General features: G+C 45.3%; 1 protein-coding gene across 1 annotated transcript in view; it reads right to left on the bottom strand.

Annotated features, from left to right (window-relative positions):
- The window catches only part of gpc4 (glypican 4), a 30,066-nt gene extending 4,670 nt beyond the window's left edge, over positions 1-25,396 (bottom strand). The window contains exons 1-2 of the mRNA XM_071923864.2: positions 24,683-25,396; positions 4,951-5,109 (exon numbers count right to left, since the gene is read on the bottom strand). Coding sequence (XP_071779965.1) covers positions 4,951-5,109; positions 24,683-24,839 — 316 coding nt within the window. The 5' untranslated portion in view covers positions 24,840-25,396. The remainder of the gene's footprint in view (positions 1-4,950; positions 5,110-24,682) is intronic.

The following is a 25,396-nucleotide window of genomic DNA, read 5'->3' as shown; positions in this document are numbered from 1 at the left end:
TGCTGAAAACCTGCTACCATTTCCAAAAAGGCAAGTTTGAAATCAGATTGATGATTATTCTTCTTGACCTGTGCCCATTTCTTGACATTCTGAGAATCTCAACAAAAAAACCAGCTCAAGCCATAAAATCTTGGAAGAAAAAGATGCAGAGGAATGTATAATGGGAAGGGAAGCGGTTGGAAATGGAGGGAGAGGATGAGAGGAGCGAAGCGGGACGGGTGAAAGGTGGAGCTGGGCGTCTCTGTCAGGCTGAGCGGAGTGGCCAAGTATGGGAGCGGCGGCAAGCGCTTCGTCCCTGTAGACTCGCCATTCAGCAGAAACGTCTCTCCACATCAAGCCGCTTCAAACTGACCACCATCAATGGCATTTTTCTGTTGTCACATTCCATTCGCCTTCCTTTCTCCCGGCTTCTCTTGGACTGTCCTTCAGAGGCATTTTCAATAGGATTACTGAATAATGCGACCCCCCCCCCTCCTCCCTCCTCCCCTCCCCGTCCCGTATAGGGACCTGTACCCCCCCTCCAGCCCCACATCTCTCTCCCTCCACTGCTTTCACTTCATCAGTTCCTTCAGAGAGCTCTCTTCAGTAGAGACAGGGAACAATGACCTACTTCATCCTGAGGAATGTCCATCACCCCCCTCCCCCGCCCCCCAATAATCCAGCCCCCTCTCCCACGAACACCCCTCCTCACACCCCACCTCCCCCCCCACCCCCCCACTTTCTTAATCTGAACAAAATGAGAATTCCAGAGTCTCTGAAAAATGCTTCACCTCAGTCTCGCGTGCATGCAAGCATACACTCACCCCCTTTTCACTCTTCTCCCTTTTTATCAACTCCTTTCTCCCCCTTCGCTTCCCCGTGCGCACAAAACTTCTGTTCCACTGCAGTTTCTCTGGGTGCCCTCTGCTCGGCTTTGAAATGTAAAGTTCCCATGCTCTCACAGAGGGAGTCACTAAACGCTCTCTGAATCTGCCACCAGTACACACACACACACACACACACACACACAGGCGCACACACACACACACACACACACGCACACAGTCCCCAAGTAGCGCTGTCACTTCCACTTCAGACTGACACACTAAAAAGAAAAAATGAGGTAGGGGAGGGGTGAGGGCGGCTTGGGGCGGGTTAAGTTGAGGGCTTTTTTAACTCCAAATCCCCACTGTGTCGCCAAGGATACCGGAAACACTGCAGCCCCTCCATTTACCTCCCCACCATCATTGCCCCCCCCCCCCCTGCAAACACACACACACACACACACACACACAAAGACAGGGGAGAGGGCACCAAGTTCCACGCTCCATTGACAGAGATTAAAACAAAAGACCGACCCCCACCCCTGGAATGTCATAGTAGCCACAAGTTTAAAGTCAGTGAAAGGAGACATAGGAGGTGAAGAGGAGGAGGAGGGGGAGGAGGAAGAGGAGGAGGCAGGAGGACAACCCTACACTTCCTCTACTTCCTTTCTACATTAAACTGGCAAAGCCTATATGTTAGACAGATAAGCCCTGTAATGAGTTTGGACAAACCCACTGCTCGTTTCCAGAATGTGGTTTAAAAAGGAGTGTAGCCTGTGTGTGTGTGTGTGTGTGTGTGGTGGTAGTGGGGGTGGTGCGGAGGGTGTGGGGTTCTTTGGCCCGAGCCGAGGGCCTGAAGTATGAGCAGCATTACACAGGCATCTTGCATTGTCATTAAAAACGGTTTATGACATGCAGCCGTCTGCCAACAGGCCGAGGAGCTGAACACTCCCTCAGGATTTTTCCATTAAAAAATGCGCCTGTCGCTCAGCCAATGGTCTGAGAGAATGTGGGTGAAAGGTTACATGGGAGAGAGCGCAAGTTGTAGCAAAATGCGGGAAAAGCAAATGCTCTCGGGGAACGAGGACGACTTCTGCCTCTGCGAGTGTCTGTCTTTGCTCCCCTCCCTCACTCTGTCAGCGTTTCCACATGTTGCAGAAGAGCCCTAAATTATGAGCGATGATGCTAGGCCCAATCCATCACATCAACAGAGGAGCTGACCGCTCTCCTCCCACTCCTCCCTCCCCTTCCTCCTTCAAGGAGCGCTGAAATCCCCCCCTCTACCCCCTCCACCCCCTCCACCCCCACCCGTGTCCCTATAAACTTTGCTCCTCCCAATCCCAGCCCAGGCAGTAATTGCATCCTATTTGTGCCAATTAGTCCCTGCGCTTCTCCCTTTTCTTATGGGATTCCATCCCTCCTGCTGTTAGGCTGCACTGGTAGGGATGGATGTGTCTTGGTGTGTGTGTGTGTGTGTGTGTGTGTGTGTAGGTAAGGGGCCTTAATCCAAGTGCTTAATTCCCAGACATAGGCTTGCTCTGCTGGATGGGGTCAGTGCAACAGGACAGACAGGCTGAGGCTAGGACAAACACACACTCGGCAGAGAAAGAGAGGGGAGAACTATTTCTGGCCCTGGTCTTAATTGGCCATGACTCCTACCTCCAGGCGCATGATGAGAGTCTGCTTAATCACACACACCACTTCCTGAGTTTGTTAGTGTGCAAGTGCGTGTCGGTGCGTCTGCGAACATGTACATTTGCAGCTGTGTTTACGTGTGTATGCGCCGCTCCACATGAGCAGTTGGCTCACGTCATCGTCGTTACTCTCCTCTCCAGTCACAGTAAATTCGATGATAACCACTTCCCGTCCCAGTTCCGCCAGCAGGAAGTGCCTGCTTCTGGGTGTCTCGATGTGAGAAGAGGAAATAATAGGCCAGCAACCCGAGCCTGTCACCTTATCCAGTGAGAGAATGGTCTAATGGCCCAGGTGGAAGAGAGCACAGCAGGCCTTTGTAAAGGGATCCCACATCTAACAATTCAGAGACAGGCAGGTCTGCACCCAGACGGCAGACCGAACCCGTGGTGATTGTGGGTGGGGGGCACAAAAGGGGAGGAGGGTAAACGAAACGCAGGCAAGAGTTTCACTGTTGAATGTAGGGCTGCCCCGTCTTGGTCAATTAGTTGACTTTTCAGGTGTTTTTGCCAACTACTGTAAGACTTTTGTATGATTAGTCTGTTTTAATGAGTATTTTGTGTAAACATACTGAGTTTTAAATGCTACACTAACACTGTTAAAAACAGTTAATGGCAATGTACCTTGCATTTCTGGGCCCATTTTGTTGTTTGGTGGTATATTTGTATGTGTAACTAGCCAAACATAGACCACTTGACGTCAAAGTTGAGATATTTCCAGTGCAGCTACAATGAACTTTGATAGCAGAAAAACTTTCAGCTGTCAAAAACTTCAGGTTTTGGTGTCAGCCCCTCAGTATCAAAGAGCAAGAGCTTTGTTCTAGACTCACCATTTTGGACCAACATTAAACAATCATAGAGGATGAAATCCATCATTAAAGTGGCAGAAATACCAATTTCTCCATTGAAAGCAGCCTCAATAGACCATGATGCAATGCAGCCACAGGACACATTGTACTTTTAGTGAGGGGCACGACTTTCTCGACCACAAAAACTCTCGCTCTCTTGCTCTTAATATGCTATCACTATCGCTGTCTCCACCTACACCCACAACCCACAGCTGAATGCAAGTTCACGCCTGTTCCAAGTCATTCTGGGAAATGTAGGAAATCACTAACTGCAGTACATCTGGATGAAACCGGTTGAGTAGTGCAATATAGTGTAATTTTGCATGATGGCATGCAATTGCATATTTCTCAATTAAATGGATGATTTGATTAGTCGAAAAAGCCCCGTGATGATTAGCCATCTAAGAATTTGGACTGTGACTAAATTCTTTGACTTCAAGCCACCCATATAATTTTTGCGAAATGTTGCAGACAGTCCCAGTTGAGTCATATAAGACAGCAGCGAAGACATGAGACGGGGGAGGATAGAGCCGAGCGCGAGAACAAGAACACGAATTTGAGAACTGAGCGCAGTGAAACATGATAAACAGTGAGACGCAGGAGGGGGGGGGGGGGGAGAGAGAGAGAGAGAGAGAGAGAGAGGGGTCCATTGGAGACAGAGAGTGATTTTTGGGAGAGGAGTGAGTGAGGCATGAGATGGGGACAAAGGGCAGTGAGAGGGAGAACGAGGGGCGGGAGGGCTCAAGCAGCCACTGCATTCCGACACGTCACATTCCTGTTCACATCTGGCTGCAATACACATGCTCCCTGTTACTGACTATCCCTCTCTCCCTTTCACAGACACATAAGATCTTAAGGTCTTTCACCCACATGCGCGCACACACAGGCACACACACATAATTGGAGTAACCCCACATCTCTGCACTATTTACAAGAACCCTTTCATCACTTCCCCTCTGGACAAGTAGAGTCCCAGTGTATTTAGACATTTGGAATTCCACTCTTCCTCTTTCCTTCAGTTGATCCGCTGAGGTAAAAAAAAAAAAATGTCATCCTCTCTTCCCTATCTTATCAAGCTCCTTTCCAGCGGAGCGGCAGCGGTGGCACGGTTGGGTGGCCGAGGGTGTTCAAAGCCGCCCCGCTTCCTCGGTGACTCAGCACTGCCGCATGTTCCCATGCGCTCCCACCCACGGCAAGGGAAACCTGATCCCAATATTTACAGGCATACACACATGCAGGAACAGGAAGTACAGAGAAGACTGGATCTGGAAATGTGTGTGGTCCGTCTGGGAGCGTGCACGTCTCTCCCTCTGGAGTGAGGGGAAGCGGGCAGCGGGGGACTGGGCGGTGAGGGGGAGATGAGGCAGGGAGCTGAGACGTTGAGAGACAGGTGGACGGGCCAACGGACACAGACTGGCTGTCTCCGCTCCGGTGCGGTGCGCTGGCAGGTGGGAGCGTCTGTCAAAATCGCGCAGCAACACAAGTGCTGCTGCTATGGGGACGGGACGCTACGGCAAGCACCGCAATGTAGACTGACGCACACGGTGGCAAACATGGCGGGGGTGTGTTTGTGCCTGTCTGTTTGTTTGTGTGAGTGTATTTTCTTACGGTCAAAGTGGCTGTGCCTCTGTTTGAAGGTGCTTTGTAAGTTGGTGCTAAGCTGGGAGACGGGTGCTTTGATCTCCGAGTGGCTCTGCTGGCTCAGCTTCTCCTCCATCTCCACGGTGCAGCAGGAGAAACCCTGCGGACAGACTTTCAGGGGGGCTCCTGCAGGGAGAGACGAGGAGAAAACCCGGTTACACGCTACATTCAGCAAGAAACCGTCCGTCATTGCTGGTCATCATGAATCATATCGCCACTACAAAATACCCCATCAGAGATTAAGGAGCCTTTGCACCTGTCTTATTTGCAGGGTCTCTGCAAGTTTCATCAGGTTACATTTCAGATTTTTAAAGACCTTTTTTTCAAATGCCAGTTAGAATGAAATATGAGACCAATTATGCGATTGAAATAAAGATCTCACAAAACCTGAACAGAAGACATAAATGCTACATTTAACTGTATTTAAGTCTATTTAAGGCCTTGAGTTTAGATAATATAATTTAAGACATTTTAAGACCTTTTCAGGACCTGCACACCTGCAGAGTAGCTCAATTAAAATCTATAGGGTTTCAATTTAGCTGATTGGTCATTGGCCACAGTGGACATTTTGACATATTGTTTCATATTAGTCACTCTGAACACATGTATCATAACCACAATGTCTTGCTTTTTCTTTGATAGAAATCTCCTAACACTGTCACCATTGCTTAGCAATTGACTTGCCCTGATAATAAATCACAAGAACTTTAGAAACAAATGTTGGCAATGCAAAACAACCTATAAAGAAAGTTACAATGAAAACAGCATTACATGTGTCATAAATCCATGTTTTTTTTAAAGAAGCAGCTCATCTCTACAACCACATGGCTTTGGTTATATAAAGTATGAGCCATTTGTCCTCTAGAAACCAAAATGAAGCAAAGAAAAAGAAAAAAAAGAGTTTCATTCCAAAAAGAGACATACACCATTTGAATAATCTGTCTACTTCCATTATAGTTATTATCCATCTTGAGCCTTTCACTTGGATGTAATCTTATTTTTTTATACATTGAAAAAATCAGCTCACATTTTTTTTTAAATGTAGATATATAGCGTTTTAGAATGAACCCCTTCAACTGTTAATTAACAACTCTGCCCCTGACCAAATCAAATGCACTTTAGGTGAGAAAAAGCCCCTTAACTGCACTTAAGTGGATTAATTACATCATTCAGCTCAAGGCGGTCTTTAGTCTGCCTCTTTATAGAGCTTCGCTCTTATCCTGGCACTCACTGTCATGATTGATAGTTTGTACACAGGGCTTCTTTAACAGTTCCCAGTATGACACTGATAAGACGAGCTTCAGCCTCAGTGCAGGTGAGAAGGCCGACCGAGTCCAAGCAAAACAACCTGAAATCTCAATACAACTTAACCTGAGGTACCACTCTGTTTTCTAATCAGAGCCATCATTTAAAATCCAAACACAGCCTTTGGTACAAGAGTAACTGCCAACTTTGACAAAAGTGAGTTTAACATCCAATTAAAAGGAGGGTCAGGTCAGCACTGGGCAGAGGAGGACGAATGCAAAGTTGCAGCTGCAATAATGTTTTGTTTTAAACGTGGCTGTTGGAATTTAGGGAGAACACAGGGATCCTTTCACTCCACCCAGGCACCAACGGCCTGTTTAGTTTTCCCCGCCAGCTCGTGCTCACTGACTCGGGGCCTATATGCCTGCACAGCCAGCCGCAGGTCTCCGCTACTTAAAGTGCTTCCATCCCATATATGGAGCTTCAAAATGAAGGTTTTGTTGCAATTTTTGAAAGACTCTTAAGTTTCATGAAGCATTCTAGATGAATTTAGCCTACACCTGACATTAAAACTGATGTGAACTAATCATGCTTGTTCCTTAATATTTCTTTAAAAGCTGGAGGTGTTGTTAAACTTAACACACTGAACAGCTAGATGTAACTGAAAAAAACAACAAAACATTTTTACAATAGATCCCTCCATGTTGGACACAGGGGCTAAAGCTTTAAAAAGACATTTTAGAGTTAGACGTATAATGATATGATCACCTTAGGGCACCAAAGGCAGGGATGCACCACCTACCCTCGTCCCATAAACTAGACCCTTCTGTCTGGGATCAAGTCCAAATAAGGCCCAAGTCACTCTTTCTCTCACTCGGCCCTTTCCCCGAACTCATCTCTCGCTCACTCTCTCTCACTTTCTCCCCTCTGTCACTCATTCCACCCGACCCCCACTCTCATGTACACAAACACACACACACACACACACACACACACACACACACACACACACACACACAGGCACAGTTGGCAGACCCTACCTAAACACATTCACACATCACATCACTGCTCAACACATAGCTCTTTGTACCAGCATGATTGGAGGTACAGGGAGCAGTGGGTGCACACACACTATACACACACACACACTCTAAACTTTTAGGTGAAACAGCCATCCAGTCTCTCCTCCACCAGGGCCCCTGCTTGCCCACAGCACAGGCGCACAATCAAAAGGGCTATATCCACGTGGAAAATAGCCACAGTTACCAAAGTACACAAATAAAAGTGAGATGGTCAATATTTCACAGGAATGTCTGTACAAATGTCACATTGTTAGCTCAAAGGATTAAGTCTCTGAAAACTGAAGATTCTTAGCTAATGCATACTTTGTGAAAACATTGTGGCAGCCAATTTCTCAAACCACCGAGAGAAAACGGCACGCACCAAGCTGAAACACAAGGAGGCGAACGGTTACAAGAAGAGTTGGTTCCTATAAAAATCACCATCACGCTGGACCTTGTGTGACATGTTTCAGCCTCCTAATTTCACAATAAGCCTTCAGGATGCATCAGTCGATGCATCGGTAGTTTCTTCACCATCACTGTCTTGAATAGTCTTTTGTGTGACGGGTGAGCTGGGACGACTCTCAGTTGCCTTATGGAGTTCCTTTTAGGGGCCTCTCAGCCCTCCAGCTTCACAAGTACTATAAAATCTAATAGGACACAGAGACAGAACATTGTTCAAGTGTCACTCAGAAGAGGAAAAACTGCCATTTATGGCGGTCAAAACAAGAGAACAGCAGCTTGTAAACAAACATGAGACTGTGTGTCATGGTATTCATCAGCAGTCCACTGCTTCCCTGCTTTCCCTTTGTGGGAGACCACCATCCCCTTTAAATGGCTCATAAAATAAGTCACTTCCCTTTGACGTTGCCCTGCCTCTCAAACTGTGTTCTCAGAGGAAGGATGGTGGGGGAGGTGAAAACGCCTCATGGACAAAAACCAGATTAGACACCTCACCGCCCCCTCTGCCTGCCATCATGTGCCCCTGAACCAGACGGACCTCGGGGTGCCCCCCCGCCTCGACCACCACCACCCTGCAGGCTTAACCAGCGAGGTCAGGGGTTAACAGCCACTCCTCTGAGAGAGGTCCTGTCCTCTGACCCCCCCCTGTCCGCCAGCCAGCACATCCACCACACACAGTAACTCACCCCCCCCCTTCCCCCGACCACCACCCCACTCACTCCAATAATAACAACAACACACATACCCACACAAATTAAAAAAACACACATACACACAATTAAGAGCCATAAAAGTCACAGGCGCACACAATACATATAAATAGAAAACCTTAACAGCCACACGCTCCAATCTCAAGTCATAAAAGGCCCAGAAGGATTATTTCCGTAGCCTCCTGAACTCAAGTCACCACCGAAACTGCTAAGAGAGCCGTGAAGGAGGCCCGGGGGTACCGCATGCCCCGAACCATTCACCGACGGCTGTCACTAATTGGAGGCAGCTACAATGAGCCCGGTGGTCTGCGACTGAGCCGCGGCCATCAACATTTGTAAATAATTAGAAGATATACTGTACGCTACTTATCGTTTATATACATACGAATTCAAAACCCTCGGAATGCGGGGAATTCGAACCGGTGAGATGTTTGGATGATGGAAACACAATATTGGAGCAATTTCAATTCAAAACATGAAAAATGCGTGCGCACATTCCAAGTCGTTCTGCACAGCCCGGCACCCGACATACTCAGCGGTGGGAAAAGCATAAGAAACAAAAAAAGTCGTGAATCACTTAAATAATTCAGGGTTACACTTGCGAATGCGTCACACACCTAGACGGAAAACTGGCAAATGCAAAAAAGGTTGATTATCTCTACATAAATTGGCATAATCTGTTCCCTGCAGTCACATCCAAAGAAGAGGGCTGCCAGTCTGCGGAGCATTGCTGACAGAAACTGGTGTAAATCTACACACCCTGCAGCCATAACATTCTCCTCTCGCTCCTCACCTCTGTCTAGGGTGTAATTATCCTCGGGGTGGGGGAGTGGTGCCATTTGTTGGGTAGCTTTCTGTTCTGTTCCACATCTTGCCGTGCACAGTCGCACCGGCTGAACCTGTGGTCTGCTGAGGAGTCCGGGTTGTTGCTTACAGATGTGAGGTTTCAGTAACGAGCATTACGGCCTGTGATAAACTTCATATTCGTCAACTGTCTGGAGGAGAGAAATTAAAGGGGCGTGGAGTATGATCCCCCGCTTGAAAGGGGAGATAAAAAGGCAGCAAACCGCTGGATATTTCATTTCCAAAATCATAGCAATTACTTTTTCTAAGACTCATTCACTCCTTAGGTTCTCTCCTGTTGCGGCATGTTGTCAAGTCGTCTTCTACGCCATCCGCTCCTTTTCTTCTCTCGCTCTGTCACTCTGCTGTCTGCCAACAGTCTACAGTTGTGGTCCTTATTTGGACCAAGTTAAAAAAACAAGCATTTTTACAATAAGTTTTAGCATTTCCCTTTACCCATTCACTTAAAAATATCATTTGAAGGGTTTCGAGAAAGCTAGGTATCCATTTTAGAAAGATTTTGCTTTTTCAGTCAACATTTCAAACAACTCTGATGACTCTATTCTCAATAACATCACCAATTTGAAAGCAACAACCTTCAGATGTTTTGCTTTCATCAGCTTTCAGCAATCATTTTGTAAGATGAGGCATCATTTTGCTCTAATGTTGGATATCTCATTTTGAAATGAAGCTCATTTCCTGCCATCTATTCAAAATGACGGTATAAATGTTCCAAGTCTCCATAATGTACTAATTCTGTTTGGTTTAGCAGGGGACTCTCCCTTATGAGATCCGGCAACGGCTATTAAAATGCACACAAATATGCAGAAAAGTAAAACTGTGAAGTGAAACCCATATCTGAGCAGAGGCCACTAATGTCCCATTTTTGCGCTATGTACTTTCACAGCACAGTAATTGAAACTGCTCCAGCACAATGTGATATTTTCCCCCACATTATGAAAAAAGCCTTTAACTAGGCGAGCTGACTAAGAGCTCGTTCTTATTTACAACCTGGGGGAGTAGCAGCAGGAGGGGCGAGGGTTACAAACATCCACACATTCACATCAGGCCACTCCTCAGTACAACCACAGTCTCTTGCTCAGGGGCGTCTTGCCAGCAGTTGTTGAAGGAGGGGAAAGTGCGTCTTGTTCACTTTCCCTGTCCAGATTTTGCTTGCTGGTCTGGGGACTCAAACTATTGACCTTCTGATCACAGGCAACCTAATATTGATACTGGGGGTACATTCAATAAACGAAAGACCAAATATGGATGTTCTGCCAGGTCTTCAAAATGAAAAAAAGGTGATTAAACGTCATGCTTCAATGTGTGGAATTTTTCTGCCCTAAGGGAAACCATTTCACAGTCAAATGAAATCCTAATAGACTTGCAGCAGTCAAACAGAAAATGAATCACAATATTAACGCATCATGGCCAAAGTATAACAATTACATTGTATTAGGAGCTCTGAGGACTCTAGACTAAACAGTTTGCATCAGGATAAGAAATGCTCTTTATACTACATGTGAGTGTGAAACAGAAAAAGATGCATAGACTTTATTAGTCAAGCTTGGTTTGGCAACTGGTGGGAACTAGGTAGAATATGGCTGTGGATATTGGGCTATGCTAGATCTAACCAATGTTCTCTTATTATAATCAGTTACTAAGGGAATTTAAAATACATTTTGTGGAGATTAAAAAAAAAGCAAATAGCGAAACATATATCAGAAAAGGCATAATCCTTAGTTGGATGGGATGAAAAGTGAGCCAGAGATTTGTGGGCCCCCCGTTTCCAGCGTGGATTCCCCCATTTAGCTCTCAGCTTTCCCAAGCATGTTGAAGAGAGCAAAACCACTGTCACACTCATTCAAAAACAGCAGGAACTATTAATATAGCAATTTAAAAAGCCAAGATAAATGTAACACACGCCCGCGCATATCTGTACACGAGTGCGTGCACGCATGCACAAGCGAGCACACACACACACAGAGCTAGGATACAATCACCGCAAGGGGGAAAATGTTCAACAACATTATGCTGTAAGCGGAAACCATTATTAGAGACTCAACTGCTCATATGGAGATAATCAGGGTAGGGCATTACTTCCACCTACTCTGTTTCTACACTTCACCGCCTTGCAAAAATAGAGTAATGACAAGTTTACAGCAGTTTGGCCAAACCAATAATGCTTTTCTGCTCTTAGTTCACAAGGAGAGTCCAAAAGAGCCTGAACAGATTGGCAGGGGACCTCTGAATCTGCCTGGAGCGCTTCAACAAAATGGTGGGTACGGAGAGGTTCCAAAACCTGTCCATTACTTTTGTATAATTTGAAGTTTTCTGCTCCCTTGTCTGCTCGGTGTTTCCCAGTGTAATGGAACTGGTAAAGTGAAGGACAGTGTAGTTTAAGTTGTTATAATGAACATGTCATGAAGGGCATGTCAGAAATCCCACCTACATTTGGAAAACCAAGACGATGATCATTATCTTTTAGTATCTTTGTGGAATTCATGTTGGCCGAGCCGTAGGAGAGGTCAGCGTTTGGACAGACATCCACCCATCTCCCCCAGAGGGGGGGCAGGTGCTGTGTTAACCAGGAAGTGTGCTAACGAGCAGGATGTCCCACGCCGCGTAGATCTGCTGACCCTCGCAGGCAGCGGGAAACTGTTTTCAGCGCAGCGCTCCAGCCAACCCAGAGCCAGACCTGTAGTCTGTAAAGCCTGCAACTTCTAACTGGGCAATGGCTTTCAACACTGAAAGTTCAGTTGGAAAATGTTATAAGCTGTAGCCTAAATGTCTGGATGTGAGACTCAAAGCTACATAACTTCGTCTCAGTTTGTTCTACTGCTGTCTTTTTGCACACACTGCACATATGGTGTAAATCTGTGTATTTATATATTTTTTAATTCATATACATTTCAATTAGTATGTTCTAGTGTTGAAATTGTTGGTGGTGTTATGTAGCCCCTATTTGCTCTATTGTAACTCTTATTTTTCTTTGCTTTATCCTATTTGCTGCTGCATCAACCCAATTTCCTCATGAGGATCATTAAAGTTTCATCTAATGTAGATATTATGCATATAGTATAATAAGACAGACTACATCTAGACATTATAGTTTATAGTTCAGCTATATGAAGATATTATGCATATAGCATAATGGATAGAATACAATACCAAAAAATCAAAAGAGTTGATCAGTTACATGGAAATATGGTTGAATAAAGAAGTGACACAAGGATGCATGCTAGCAACTCCTACACGTGTGTAGCTTTGTTTGTTTGTTGTGTAAAGTCAGCTGACCAGAAAGCAGCCATGCCTCACATGATGAGTCATGACACTTCTGTTGATGTCAACTTATGATTCAGCATTAACAGGAAGTATCAGAGGTTAATACAAGAAACAATAATGATCACAGACCTTCAGTAACATCCATGAAAAATGTGATCTCTGTCGTTGCCTCTTTACTAGAAAAAAGCCTCTCAGTAGTGGTGAACTGGGGAAACATCAGCATTGCTTGTGACATGAGAGTTAATCCACTTACAAGAATGCTCACCATCCATTTATGAGGCCAGGAGTTTTGGTTTTGAGTACTCTCTAGAGTGAATATTTTAAGTTACTCAGCCAGCCACAAGAACTTGGATAATGTCTGTGCGAAATGATGTTTCCTTAAATAAATCAGGAATTAAAATCTCTTCCAACACACAGCTGTCAAAACACCCAAACTGCCAAAATTTGCTTTTCAGATGGCATGACTACGATGAAAAAGAAAGGCATGTCTGCTGCAGAAGGCAGGCAGAACTCATTACAATCACCATCGCCCCGTCTGCTCCTTCAGCACCGCAGTACTGAACTGCCACAGCAACAGCCCTTAATGTCAATGCTGGCTGCCAATTACTTATTCAGTGTGAGAGTCAGCTAGATTAAAAATCTTTATCTGTGCAAAAACCTCCACATTCGTCAAACACTGCACAGGCACGAGTGAGTTATTTTTCCCAAAAGGCACACGATCACACAAACAAGCACACACCGGGATTCATAAATCCGAGCCCTCTGCCACCAGAGTCCATCTCTGATTGCTAAACCAGTTGGGGCCTCTGGCCAATTAAAACTCTCCATTTGTGAACATTCCAAAATGCTGTCATCCATGAACATTTACCCAGAAGCCCCTGGGGAGATTCCACAACATGGCCCTGGCCTCTCGCTCTGTCTGTTTCCCTCTCCCTTCCCAGCCCTGCGTCTCCGGCTTTGTCTCCTCACACAAAAGCTCCCTGCCTACACCACTTCCCAGGTCACTGCTTTGTCAATGATTTAACTCGCTCCTGCACTTCCCCAAGTACATTTAAAAAGTCAGCAACCAACGCAAACCACAGGGGCTATTCACGGAGCACTTCTGCAATTTCCACTTGTTGCACACTTGAAATTATACGACATGTCTTGGAGTCACTATAAAAAACTACTGGTGAACAGTCTTAGACTCTCTGACCTCTGCATGCAAAGTAGCGTGAGGTAAATATAGCTCCTGATTAGGGATTGCGTTTGCAACATGAAAGACATTTCCATAAAGTCTCTGATAGCGGATTAGAGCTAGCGGACTTTTAGGAGGGAGTTGGGAGAGTGTTGATTTAACTGTGCAGGGCAAGGTTCAGGTGGTAGCAATTAAATCCCCTGATACTAAAACCTCAACTACTACGTAAGACTAGGTAATGAAGAAAAAACACTATTCTGCAAGTGAGAGTGAAACGGAGTGAATAAGAGAGTGAAAGTGAGAGAACGGGACGTTGGGTGCGAGAGATGGGGGTTGGGGGGGGTATGGGGTACAAGGACTTTGTGGTCAGTCACCCATACAAGTTAATCCAGCGTTGCTGCTGTGTTAATTAGTCAAGTAACGTCATACAAAAGAGTGGGCAATCACTTCCCTAGCACATCCCATCATGATATTCTTTGCCAGACAACGGGACAGACAACAGTAAACATCTGCCCCAAAAAGGACCAGCGAGGTCTGCCAGGGGTCAAAAAATATACAAACATAGCAGCCAAGCAATGAGATCATACAAATAAAAGGGTCAAACCTCCAAGCACTTGCGCAAGTAATGTCTGCTCTAACTATGGAGGGAGCTGGAGGCCATGATTCATGTTAACAGAGTTATGGGGAATTCATGCTTCAAACAGAAGTGGTCTGTGTGTGTGTGTGTGTGTGTGTGTGTGTGGCGTTTGATATGCTGTTTTGATGCCGTGCTGCACACAAACTTCTTGCAACTTGTTCACCTTCCTCCTGGCAAAGACAGCACCCATTGGTGATTGGCCACCTGACTCCCATTCAAATCTATGTGTGTATTCAGCCAGGTGGTTTAAGTGCCCATGTGGCATATTTTATAGACTACAAATTCACGCCAACAGGGAAAGAAAAATGTTGAACCGAGTAAAAGCATGTTATTTTTCTTCTGACCACGACTTTGCTGGGAAGCATGAATCTTTTGTTAACATCCGCGTCATCTATGCGGGGAGTTGGAGGCAATGATTCACGTTAACAATTAGTCTAATCCTTCACTCTCTCCACATCTTTCTTTCAGGTATGTGCTCTTTAGGAGCTGCCGAGTTTCAGCGTTTGATCTAGTGCCTTTACTGTGGATTACACCTTGACGCTTTGGCTGTGTGCATGTGTGTGAGCGAGTGAGTGTGAGTGAGTGAAAGAGAGAGAGAGAGAGAGAGAGAGGGAGAGAGAGAGAGAGAAGACAGTGTTATCTTCGAGATTTGCAGAGACAGGCAGAGGTTTTGCAGACAAACGGAGAGGACAAGTTACAGCACAGCGTGATTATCACAAGGGAAGAGGGGAGGAGAAAAAAGGAGGCACAAAAGACCTTCCTGGCTTGTCCCTCTCCACCAGCCCTCCCTCTTTCCACTGACTCACGGCACACAAATGAAAACAGACTTTAAAAAGAGAAGATGAAAAACACTCTTTACTTAAGGCCAAGTGCTTTACCATGGGACCCTGCGCAAACAGTGTTGTGCTGTCAGAGAAATGGACTACTGTTAAGCTTGCAAATAAGTCCTCTCTGAGATCTGCTTCACTCACTGCTTGAGAGCCACAGGCTGGAGTACTGAGGGAGGCTTTACATTTAAAACCTTCTTTGTTGCAGGGTCATATGCATTTACACGTACAACTTGCACATAGCAGAGTATGACCCCCCCCCCCCGTCCATCCCCCACAAAAAAGAATTCAAAAAATCCATCTCTGTTGAAACATATGAGAGCTTTTAAAAGACTTAACACACAAACAATACATTTCATCATTGCCAGTAAAAGCCAGTGAGCCCCTCCTAAGGACAGGGAGCTCTTTGACAATGTTTATAACAGACATCCAAAAGCAGCTGAAGTCCACCAGATGTTGAGGCAGGACGGGGCCCGGCGAAGCCCCCCAGGCAGAATGAGGTCAGGTACAAGATCAGGTTTCTGGAACCTCAAAGCTACAAAAGGGCAACAATGATTCTGATATACCTGTTGGGCCTTAGGAAACTGGACACCAGCGAGGGCGGTGGGAAGAGAACCACTCATAGCCGACTGTCAAAGGGACCAGAAAGCCTAAACCTAATGGTACAATGGTTTAATGGGCTTCAGTCATGGATGGCTCAGGCCTTTTCCTGATGATATGCAGTGAATGTGTCAGTAAATCATAGCTACTTGCCATTCCGATGATGTACAATATTTCAACTCCTAGCGGGTCGACTTGCATTCCCACATAGAGCCTCGTTTTTCTGCCAGCAAGAACCACCCTCAAACTCGCCGACCAAATGATTTGCAGCTTTGGAGCTTTCATTTAAAAATGAGTATTTGATCTTTTCAAGTGTGTGTGTGTTTTTTTTGCCTCCCTAATCGGCCCTCAGCCAGCAGGATTTCTGCCATTGGCTTCTTCACATTTTAAATTTTAGTTTTGATGACCCGTTTTTAAGACATGGCATCGCCTCGTCAGTCAAATTCACAGAGCCATGTGAAAAAGCCAGAGACCCGCCCACAGCTTTTTAGTTTGACCGAAAAAAGACTTCTAAAAACAAAGCAGAGTAACCTGGGTTTTTGGTCTCGGGCAATTGTTTTAATATAAGTTCAAGAGAAAGCAGCACACAGAGGGATTAGGTAAATATTAGGAGACCTATTAAGCTAACTGCAGTTTGGAAAAGTGAGCTAAGTGTGAGTGACTGCCTCGTCAGTGGGAGTCTTGATGTAGGCCTTGGGAGTAATTAGCAGGGATTACAGCTCGTCTGGCCTGGACCCAGCACTGGGGTTTCAGCCCAAACACTCAGGCAAGTCCCTGGCTTCAGTCCCTCACCCCTCTCCCTAACCACACAGGCCTCTGGCGAGTCGCAGCAGTCCTAACGATGATCGTGACTATCAACGCGGTCACCATGCTCACGATGTCTTCACAGGAATCAATAAACCTTGGCTGCGTTACACCTACATCATAACCACATTCCCTCGCTGGCAGCCGTGCAGCGCGATGACTTCAGCGAGCGTGTAGCCTACTTCTGCCAGGCAGGGGGTTCACACTCCACCCCTGCAGTTTGGGATCAGAGCCCGCGGCCCTTCGCCACACTCCTCACAGCTGGCTGAGTGACACCAGCGCTGAGGTGATCAACACAAAGGAGACACACAGCGGCTCAAATATCAGAGGAACAAAAAAATACACCACCCAGCATCACTCGCACAAAAGGAATTCAGCAGCCAGAGGAGTCAAACGATGGAGAGGGGGTGGGGTAACTTATTAGAGATAGTAAAAGCCTTGGCATAGGAGCAGTAGCTCTGCGACAATAGCATTGGTATATTGAGGTGTGATAGCAAAGCCTTGGGGAGATGTGTGCAAACAACAGACGTGGTCTAGTTTTGGCATGTACATCATCTGGAAGCCTTCCCACGCAGAGAAAGCCTGACGAGGGGGAAGAGAAGAGAAGAGCTGAACAAGAGAAGTGGGCTAAATGCAGTGGGGCAGGAAAAATACCGGTAAACCACTATGAAACGGTGGAAAAAAAGAGAGGAAATCACCAAGGGATGAGGAAGGAAGGAAAGACTAAGACTGAAACAAAACCTCCCAGAGGAGCGGCTGCAGCGCGGGCTGAGGCAGAGGAAAATGAACTGATATGTCAGTCTGGACAGAGGGGGAGAGAGAGAGACTGCCGACTTAACAGCATGCAAACAGGACGTGTTAACAAGGACTTTCAGGGGTCGCTCCCCCTCAACTCAAAGTGCGGAAAACCACAAAGCCAGATCCAGATTTCTCACAGTTTGCCTGAGACAAAGTCCCACACAGATCCACCAAAGAATACGACCGAGCTGGTAGCTAAACTGTGGTCACCCGTGCCAAAAATGTATGCACTGGATACTGTGAGGCGCTTCGGATAAAACCGGTCGCCAACTGGCATATGTTGTGCTAGACAGACACGTGTGCTCGCTAAAACGTGCGTTCGCAGGGGTTACTGAGAGTAGCAGGCTATATGTACATGCCTGCATTACTGCGAGGAGATGAGTCACAGAGCATTCATGCATCTAGCCCAGAGCCATGCTACCTCCCCAGATTCCCTAAGCCTGTGTCACACACTCTCCCTCTCTCTCTCTCCCGGCCGGTCGTTTCTCCTGGATATTCAGTAAAACTCGCCCTCGTACAAAACTCTTTGCTCCGCTTTTTCTGTCAGTCAAATCCCCCCTTCTCTTTTTCTCTGTGTGCCTCAGTCAGTCCCTCCAGCGCTCTCTTTGTTGTCGTGTGTTCCCAGCTCCACGGCTCCCTGTGTGCGGGTCTTGGTGGTCCGGTGTGGAATGCAGTGAGGAGGGGGGCAGACTGGCCTAAAAAAGGGGGTGCTCAATTGTTCCCACACACAGCATCCACCCCCCACTGATCTGTCGCTCACTCGGCCATTGGGGGGGTGGAAGGGGGGGGGGCGCTGAGGGGATAGGCCAAAGCAAAGGATGCGGAGAGATGGAGTTGCGGACACTCGGTCCACACACACACACTATTCAACTGCTGCTACACATAGAGCATACTAAATGAGCATAAGAGGAAAACTCCACATTCCACAGCCCTAAATGTAAAGAAGGCAACTCGACCTCGAAGACCAAATCAGGTCTAGAATGACAGTATCGTTATCCACCAGATACGGCCCAGGCAACAACAAAACCCGGGCAGTTTCGGCACTGTGCTTGTACGGCCACGTCTGCCAGGCACAACCCAAACTTTCTTATGTGGGCTGCGATAAGCTCATTTGTTTCTGAGCGGACGATAAGGCAGCTGTTGCTGGCAGAGCAGCGCGGGACGCCACGAGAGACCCTGATCTCAGAGCTGCCGCCCTGCGATCACAGGAAACTGATAAGAGCACCGAGGCACCGCAGAGTTGGCAGGCACGTGTAGCGGCCCTCCCTCCCTCCCTCCCCCTGCCTCCCTCCTCTGCCCCATCTGGACGCTAGCGGTCCCAAGCAGGCTCCCCCTGGGTTCACAAGACCTTAGCCTCATGATACCTAAACTCAATTATCCTGAAGCCTCGTCAACAGTTACTGAGGAGACGTCACAGAGGACTGAGAGCAACAGGAACCGTCTCATTGGCACTGCTTTTAACTGAACACTGTCCATGACAAATAGACTGTTATCCCTTTAGTTTCAACAGAGGATCTTAAAAGGTGTAGGTCTGTGCTGCCCGTCCAAGTGCTCGCGATCTACTTATTGATCAGCCCATCGCTAGTTTTCTGGAAAACTATTATTTCCGGTGTTTGTAAATCTTGATTTTGGCATCGATCATAATTCACTTCTCTTCACTGCCCTTAAAATCCAAACCATTCCCTGCATCATTTTTGCTCAGAAGCTCCTCCTTTACCTCCTCAGGTAACCAGATGCAGTCAAACAAATGTCAGCAATTAGGGCTGCACAATGGTGAATAATTGTATATTTGCACAATGTCATTTCACTTGGAGCACTTGTTGTAATGGAAAAGTAAAAAAAAATGTATAGAAATATGAAAATAGTCCAATGAAATACTTTTGGTCCTCAAATCAATGAGATGAATAATTGCGGTTAATAATCAAGATGACAATATCTGGCGATATAAAGGGGGTTATGGTAATGTTGGCAGAGACAGTACAGGTCAGATGAAAATGAGTGCTTGAACAGTTTCAAACTATGTACTGTAGCTACAGTGGACTATCCCATTGCTCAGGAATGTTATCAGAAATGACGATGCATTCACTGGCTAACATCGGAAAAACTGTCTCACAGATCACTGACACACAAGTTGGCTTACAACTTAAGCAACTTATAACCCTTGGGACAAAATGCTGTTTTATAGACTGAAAGAAACCTTATGAATAATTCCGATGATGACTTAAACTGACTTAACTCTAAAGTAACTGCTGGCATGATTTTGCTCTTGAATAATCCAGATTTCCACATTATTAGGTTTTAAAGTTGTTATGGCAGCTCACTGCAGGCTGGTAAAAAAGGAGATCAAAACAAGTTGGTCAAAGTTGAGCACCTCAAGCCTAGCTGATCCTGTCAGTTGAAACCTGAAGATACAGCATGCTCAGCACTGATGCATGATTGATATATCTGGAATATCCAAGGATAATGAGCTCTGTCTTCTGCAAACAGGTGGTGGGCGTCACATATGAACTTCTGCAGCGGGAGCAACAGGGAGTACAGAGTGCCACCGCCTGCAGTAGGGAAATGTCAATCCATTTGTCACTTAGCATTTCATTTCCTACGGGTGAAAAACTTGTTGAGATCAGTTGAGGATCTCAGTTCAAAGTAAGTAAAAAGACATCACTACAGCTTGTGTAGAAAAACTTTCTTTTCAAGTTTTAAAAATGCACAAGGACTATGTTGTGTTGGACTATGCTGTCTTAGAAACCTTAATGTACTTAGTATTATCTTGTATTTCTTTGATGTTTTGCTGTACATTACTTTTCTTACAACAAATCCTGGCTTAAAATGGTAAATCTCAACATCTAGACTTGATGTGACTTCTCACTCCAGGACACACAAGGGGCATCTGGTGTCTACTAGTCGTATCCTATAAGCGTAACCGATGTGGGATTTTCTATAAATACATCACTGTCAAATTAAATGTGATAACATCCTGCTATTCAATATCACCTACAATATATAGCCTGTGAACTACTTTCTACCAGCACATGTCAGTACTTCCTTACCATGCTGCTTTTGATGTGCAACTTACCAATAATCAACTAGGAGGTACTGGACTTGTGAACTCCCAAACTGCACCAATGGGGGAGAGGTGGGTAGTATTGATTGTAACACTGATGTTTGGGAATATGTCGTCACAACAGCAATGTAGCAATGACTAAAAATAGGATCGTTAAACAATTTGTGCAGATCTGCAAACGGCTTCTTATCTTACTTGGAGCGTTTCTATTAGGGAAAACTTTCACACAGGCTGCGATCCTGCAATTCTTTATGCAGCAAATCATTTTAGAAAATTAGTCGTCGTGTTGCGTTTCACATAAAACTGAGAAAGTCTTTTGTGGTTTCATGAGGCTGACCTTGAGAGTCAAGCAAGACACTCGGCCCACAGTTTATTAGTTAATTATTACAGATGTTAAAATACTGGGCCACAGTCCTGCAGACCAGGGAGACTCAAATATTGGCCTTCCAGCTATAAAAGCCTCGACAGATTGCCTGCGTCCCAGTTCCCTACTCTTATCTTATCTGCTGAATGTCATTGCAATAACACAACCTGTTATTTCCCAAACCGTAACGATGCAGGGCGCGCAGCCACCGGCGAAGGGGGAAGGAGCCCTCACAATGCTCGACTGCAAAATGTCTCGAGCTTACCGAGAGGCCAATGCGCTGAGGTCATACGCGCTTTGAGTTTCAGTCATAATGCGCCGAACTGATTATGAGTCGGGGATGTTCCTCCTGCTGAAGGGAGGGAAAACGACCCTTCTTCCCCTCTCCTCTTTGATCTTTGCCATTGTCCCATACCTGAGGCATGACATCAAGCCAGACTGCCAGAGTAAACCAAAACAGATTTTGCTTGAAGGGTTACAAAAGGAGAAGTGCCGTTGCCCGGCCCCGGAATGAGCAGCCGTTGACATGGCAGATACCAATCTGGTCAGTGTTAACCGCTCTGTTTTCTGGCTCTTTTGAAGAGCTTGTCCCTCTTGCAACTGTGCAGCAGCACTTAGCAGATACCTTTTAACACGTATCACAGTATCAAATATAACTGCCAGAAAAAAAGAACTGCCCTACCACAAACAGATATACACACAGACGCATTCAAACCGCCATTTACATTCTGTATGATTACTGACAATATTAATCTGTCATCGTTAGGACTGTGAGCCTCATTTATTTCCCATTAAAGTGAGGTATTCAACCACAGGCCCTAAACAAATCATCATCCAACTGACAAGAGATTTAGAAACCAGGTCTTGAACTGTTTCCACGTGAGGGGTAAAAGATTGATATCATGGGATCCACATGGAATTTACCAACCGAGTCTGCTGTTCCTCTATATCACTTAATTTTGTCTATGCTGAAGCACTGAGGTTTTCCATTACAATTTTATTGCATTAAAACATCTTTATTGAATCTTGAGTTTGGCTTTAGCTGAGCCCGTCACTAATTTGAATGGTAACAAACATTGTTATCTCCGTGCCGCCAACAATAACAAAAGATCTTTGTGGTTACGAAAAGGCAGTTTTGAATGCCACATCTCCAATAAGCCACACATTCCACCAATCTGCTTTATCAGAAGAGGCGGAACAGATAAATAAACTGCTCTTCTCGTGACGCAGGGGTTTGGTGAGCTGGAAAGTACCGCAGGAAAAAGGTAGGTGTTGTTGAATAATAATAATACCTTTGCTGATTAATTGGCAGAGAGAAGGTATAATTTTTAATGTAGGTCTGCTCTGCAACCTACAGCTGCACAATTATGGTTAAAATAAAAAGCCCCATTATTTTGGTAAATATTGTGATCACAACTATTAGCCTTGATGATTCGGGGATCAAAATTGTTTTACTGCAATTTTTTGCATCATATATCTCCATTTACAACTTCAGCAGATGTTCTAACTGAAATGAACTGTTTAACATTGCCAATATGCTGATATTCCATGATTATTAATCGTGGAAACTAAGATACACATGTGCACATGATGAATTGTGCAGCCCGACTGAAACCTCACGTCCAATTCAATTTAAACACAGACTGTGTTATGGTAAGAGGAGAATTAATGTTTGGACCCATTGCAAGGTGAAGAGGTAAAACTCTGACAAACATGACAGAAGAAGTTTGATTAGATTGCACATCTGGAGCAATTCCTCCCCAGCAACACGAAGCCCTGTTTCCCCTGAGCGAAGAGCTTTTGTATCTTCTTTTTGCTTTTTGGAGACCCCCCAACTCTCTTTGATGACAGTAGACCCTGTTGCTTTCTACGGATCAATTATCTCAGTCTCTATCAATGACAAAGAGCTGCTCGTTGAGGTTGGCCCTGCCTAAGGCCCGGGCATACACCGGGAACCTATTGTAAGGAAAAGGCACGTGTGTGTATAGCACACAAACCTGCACAACACAACTGGCTTCATTCAGATCCCTCATTCAAGACCCAGAGATGCAATACAATTAAATACAACAAATGCAGACATGTTGGGGTACTCTCAATGACGTTTAGCATCACAAAGACATACAGGCGGAAGACAAAGAACCTATAGGCTGAAAAAAAAAAGTTCTCGGCCGCTGTGACAGTTAAGTCCAACTCAAATTGTAATGAGCCATCATGGCCTGAGCAGAAAAAGACAGTTTGAGCATCCTCTTAGTATGCAAAGTAAACTCATAATGGACTTTGGTACAAAAAGGAGACCACATACAAATTGGTCACAGTTGTCAGTTGATTTAATGCTTTGGATATTTTGCCAAAAAAGAAAAGTTTGGTGCCTGTGAGGTTTAGAGTGAGAAAGTAAGTGGAAAAATGAGGGAATAGCTGATTTCGCTGTGGTAACAATGACTACTTAAACACACATTAAGACCTCTGAAATAGACCTATAGTAGGAAATGCGTTAAACAGGGGAAACAAGACTCCAGCGTGACAGTGACCATGCCTGGATCTGACCTACTTCTATACTTGAAATAAGAACATCCCAAAGCCACTCCAAAATTGGCAGCCTGAATGGACTGAACTTAGGGGTTTGAATATATATATCTGTGTGTGTGTGTGTGTGCATGTTGATTTTAACCACTATAAAAATGAAAAGGAAAGGAGAGAAGGGAGGGATTTAAAGTATGCAGGGCACAGTGGAATTTCAAACCCCAACCCCCTTCTCCTGCTCCCCTCAAGCCTTCACTGTAAGCCCCCCTATAAGTTTCCATTACTGGAGTTTAACTGATTATTAGCTAAATGGATTCGCCTTCTCACCTCCTTCTCACTATTAACATAACAGCTCCTATTTATTGCCAAGTGCTCTTCTTTGGCTCAAAACATCCTGCCGTGGAAACCAGAGCTGGGACACTCACCTATACACAGAAACTGTTAAAACCACAAAAAACAAGACTATGCTAACACAGTATTAACTTGTAGGTCCAGTTCCCAACGCACAGGAGTGTTTACTAAATCACTGCAGGCAGCCAACACTTCATAGGCACAGCAGACACTACTAAGGAAGCTGGGAAATAAACACAGGCCTGGTTTCTGTCTGCCTGCTGCAGCGTTTGTATATTAATAACAGCTCTTATTGTTGTGAATTACCTCCAAGTATTTCCTAAATGAAGACTATTTGCCCACCGGAGAGAGAGCAGGGAGCAGTTGCCAGTTGCACATTTGCCCGAGGAATGTATCCCAAAATGTTGAAATGTAAACTTCCCTGAGATGTTACACTGTAACTTTCCTGACATTTAAAAGCAGCATGATTGTGTATGATTAACTGAGTTTCCATGTAGGCTTTAACAGAGGCACAAACTATGCTTTTACCAAGGTGACAGTAGCAACTGTTTAAAGGAAACAGTCCAGACCAGACCAGGGGTTCCCAAACTTTTTAAAGTCAAAGACGCCTAAATACATTAGACTATGGGCTTTGCTGCATTTGGGAAGATTTTGTCTTAAGGAAAACCATCTGAGGAGACTTTTGCAGTTAGTTATGATTAAGTACAGAGCTGCACAACTGTCCATACTGAAGGATGGGGAACTAAGTTAACAGTGGGAAAACATATGAGCAAATTATCCCCTTCCCCATTGTCTCTTTATGCGAAATTAAACTACTCTTCATTTTGCTGAGGACCACCTGGAGACTTCTCAGGGACCCCCGGAGGTCCCCGGCCCCCACTTTGCGAACCGCAGCTCTCGGCTACATTGTATCACGTTGGAAACAGGCCTGAAAACGCAACAATTCAGACTCACCTTGTACTCCTTTGTTGGGAACATCGTTGACGTTGAAGCCCTTGGAGCTGTAAGCAGCACGAACTTCATTGCAGTTTTTCGACTTGGGCTCTGCCCTCGCCGACATGAAAAACACAACCAACGTGTAAACTGCGGAGAACACCAACATCGTCTTCATTGCGTCGGTTTAAACAAAAAGTTACCGGCACCAGCAAAGTTTTGAAAAAATGAAAAAATAATCGCTCAGGCGTAGATATAAACTAGGACAAAGTTTCAACAACTCCCACGTTGAGTTTCCTCATGGAGACGCGCTGATTTCTTTAGCAAAGCTCAACAGATACTTCATTCACAGCGGCTCTCGGGCCACCGCTGAAATACTTCGAGAAGAAAAAAAAAACACACCGAAAATAACCTTAAACACAGTTCAAAAGTCGTCCGGTTTAAAGAGCGGGTGTTTAGGATAAATGTCGAGTTCCAGACTCTGTCGAGAAAACATGAAGAAAGCAAGAAAACATTTGGTTTAAAAAAAAAACACACACACACAAAAGTAAAAAACTTTTTCACAGGCAAGGATTTCAGAATCAAACTGCTGGTTCACCACTTGGATTTCGACGAATAAAGCGCGATAGGAGAGCAGACATGAGAAAGTTGCTGGAAAAGTTTTTTTTTTTTTTTTTTTCAGTCTTCAGGACGCTGTGGTTTCTGTAGGACAGGACACTAAACTGTATGCTACGC

This window comes from Centroberyx gerrardi, chromosome 16, assembly GCF_048128805.1.
Source record: "Centroberyx gerrardi isolate f3 chromosome 16, fCenGer3.hap1.cur.20231027, whole genome shotgun sequence".
Lineage (NCBI taxonomy): Eukaryota > Metazoa > Chordata > Actinopteri > Beryciformes > Berycidae > Centroberyx > Centroberyx gerrardi.
Note: the sequence above shows the minus strand (reverse complement) of the source record. Positions and strands in the feature narration are given on the sequence as shown.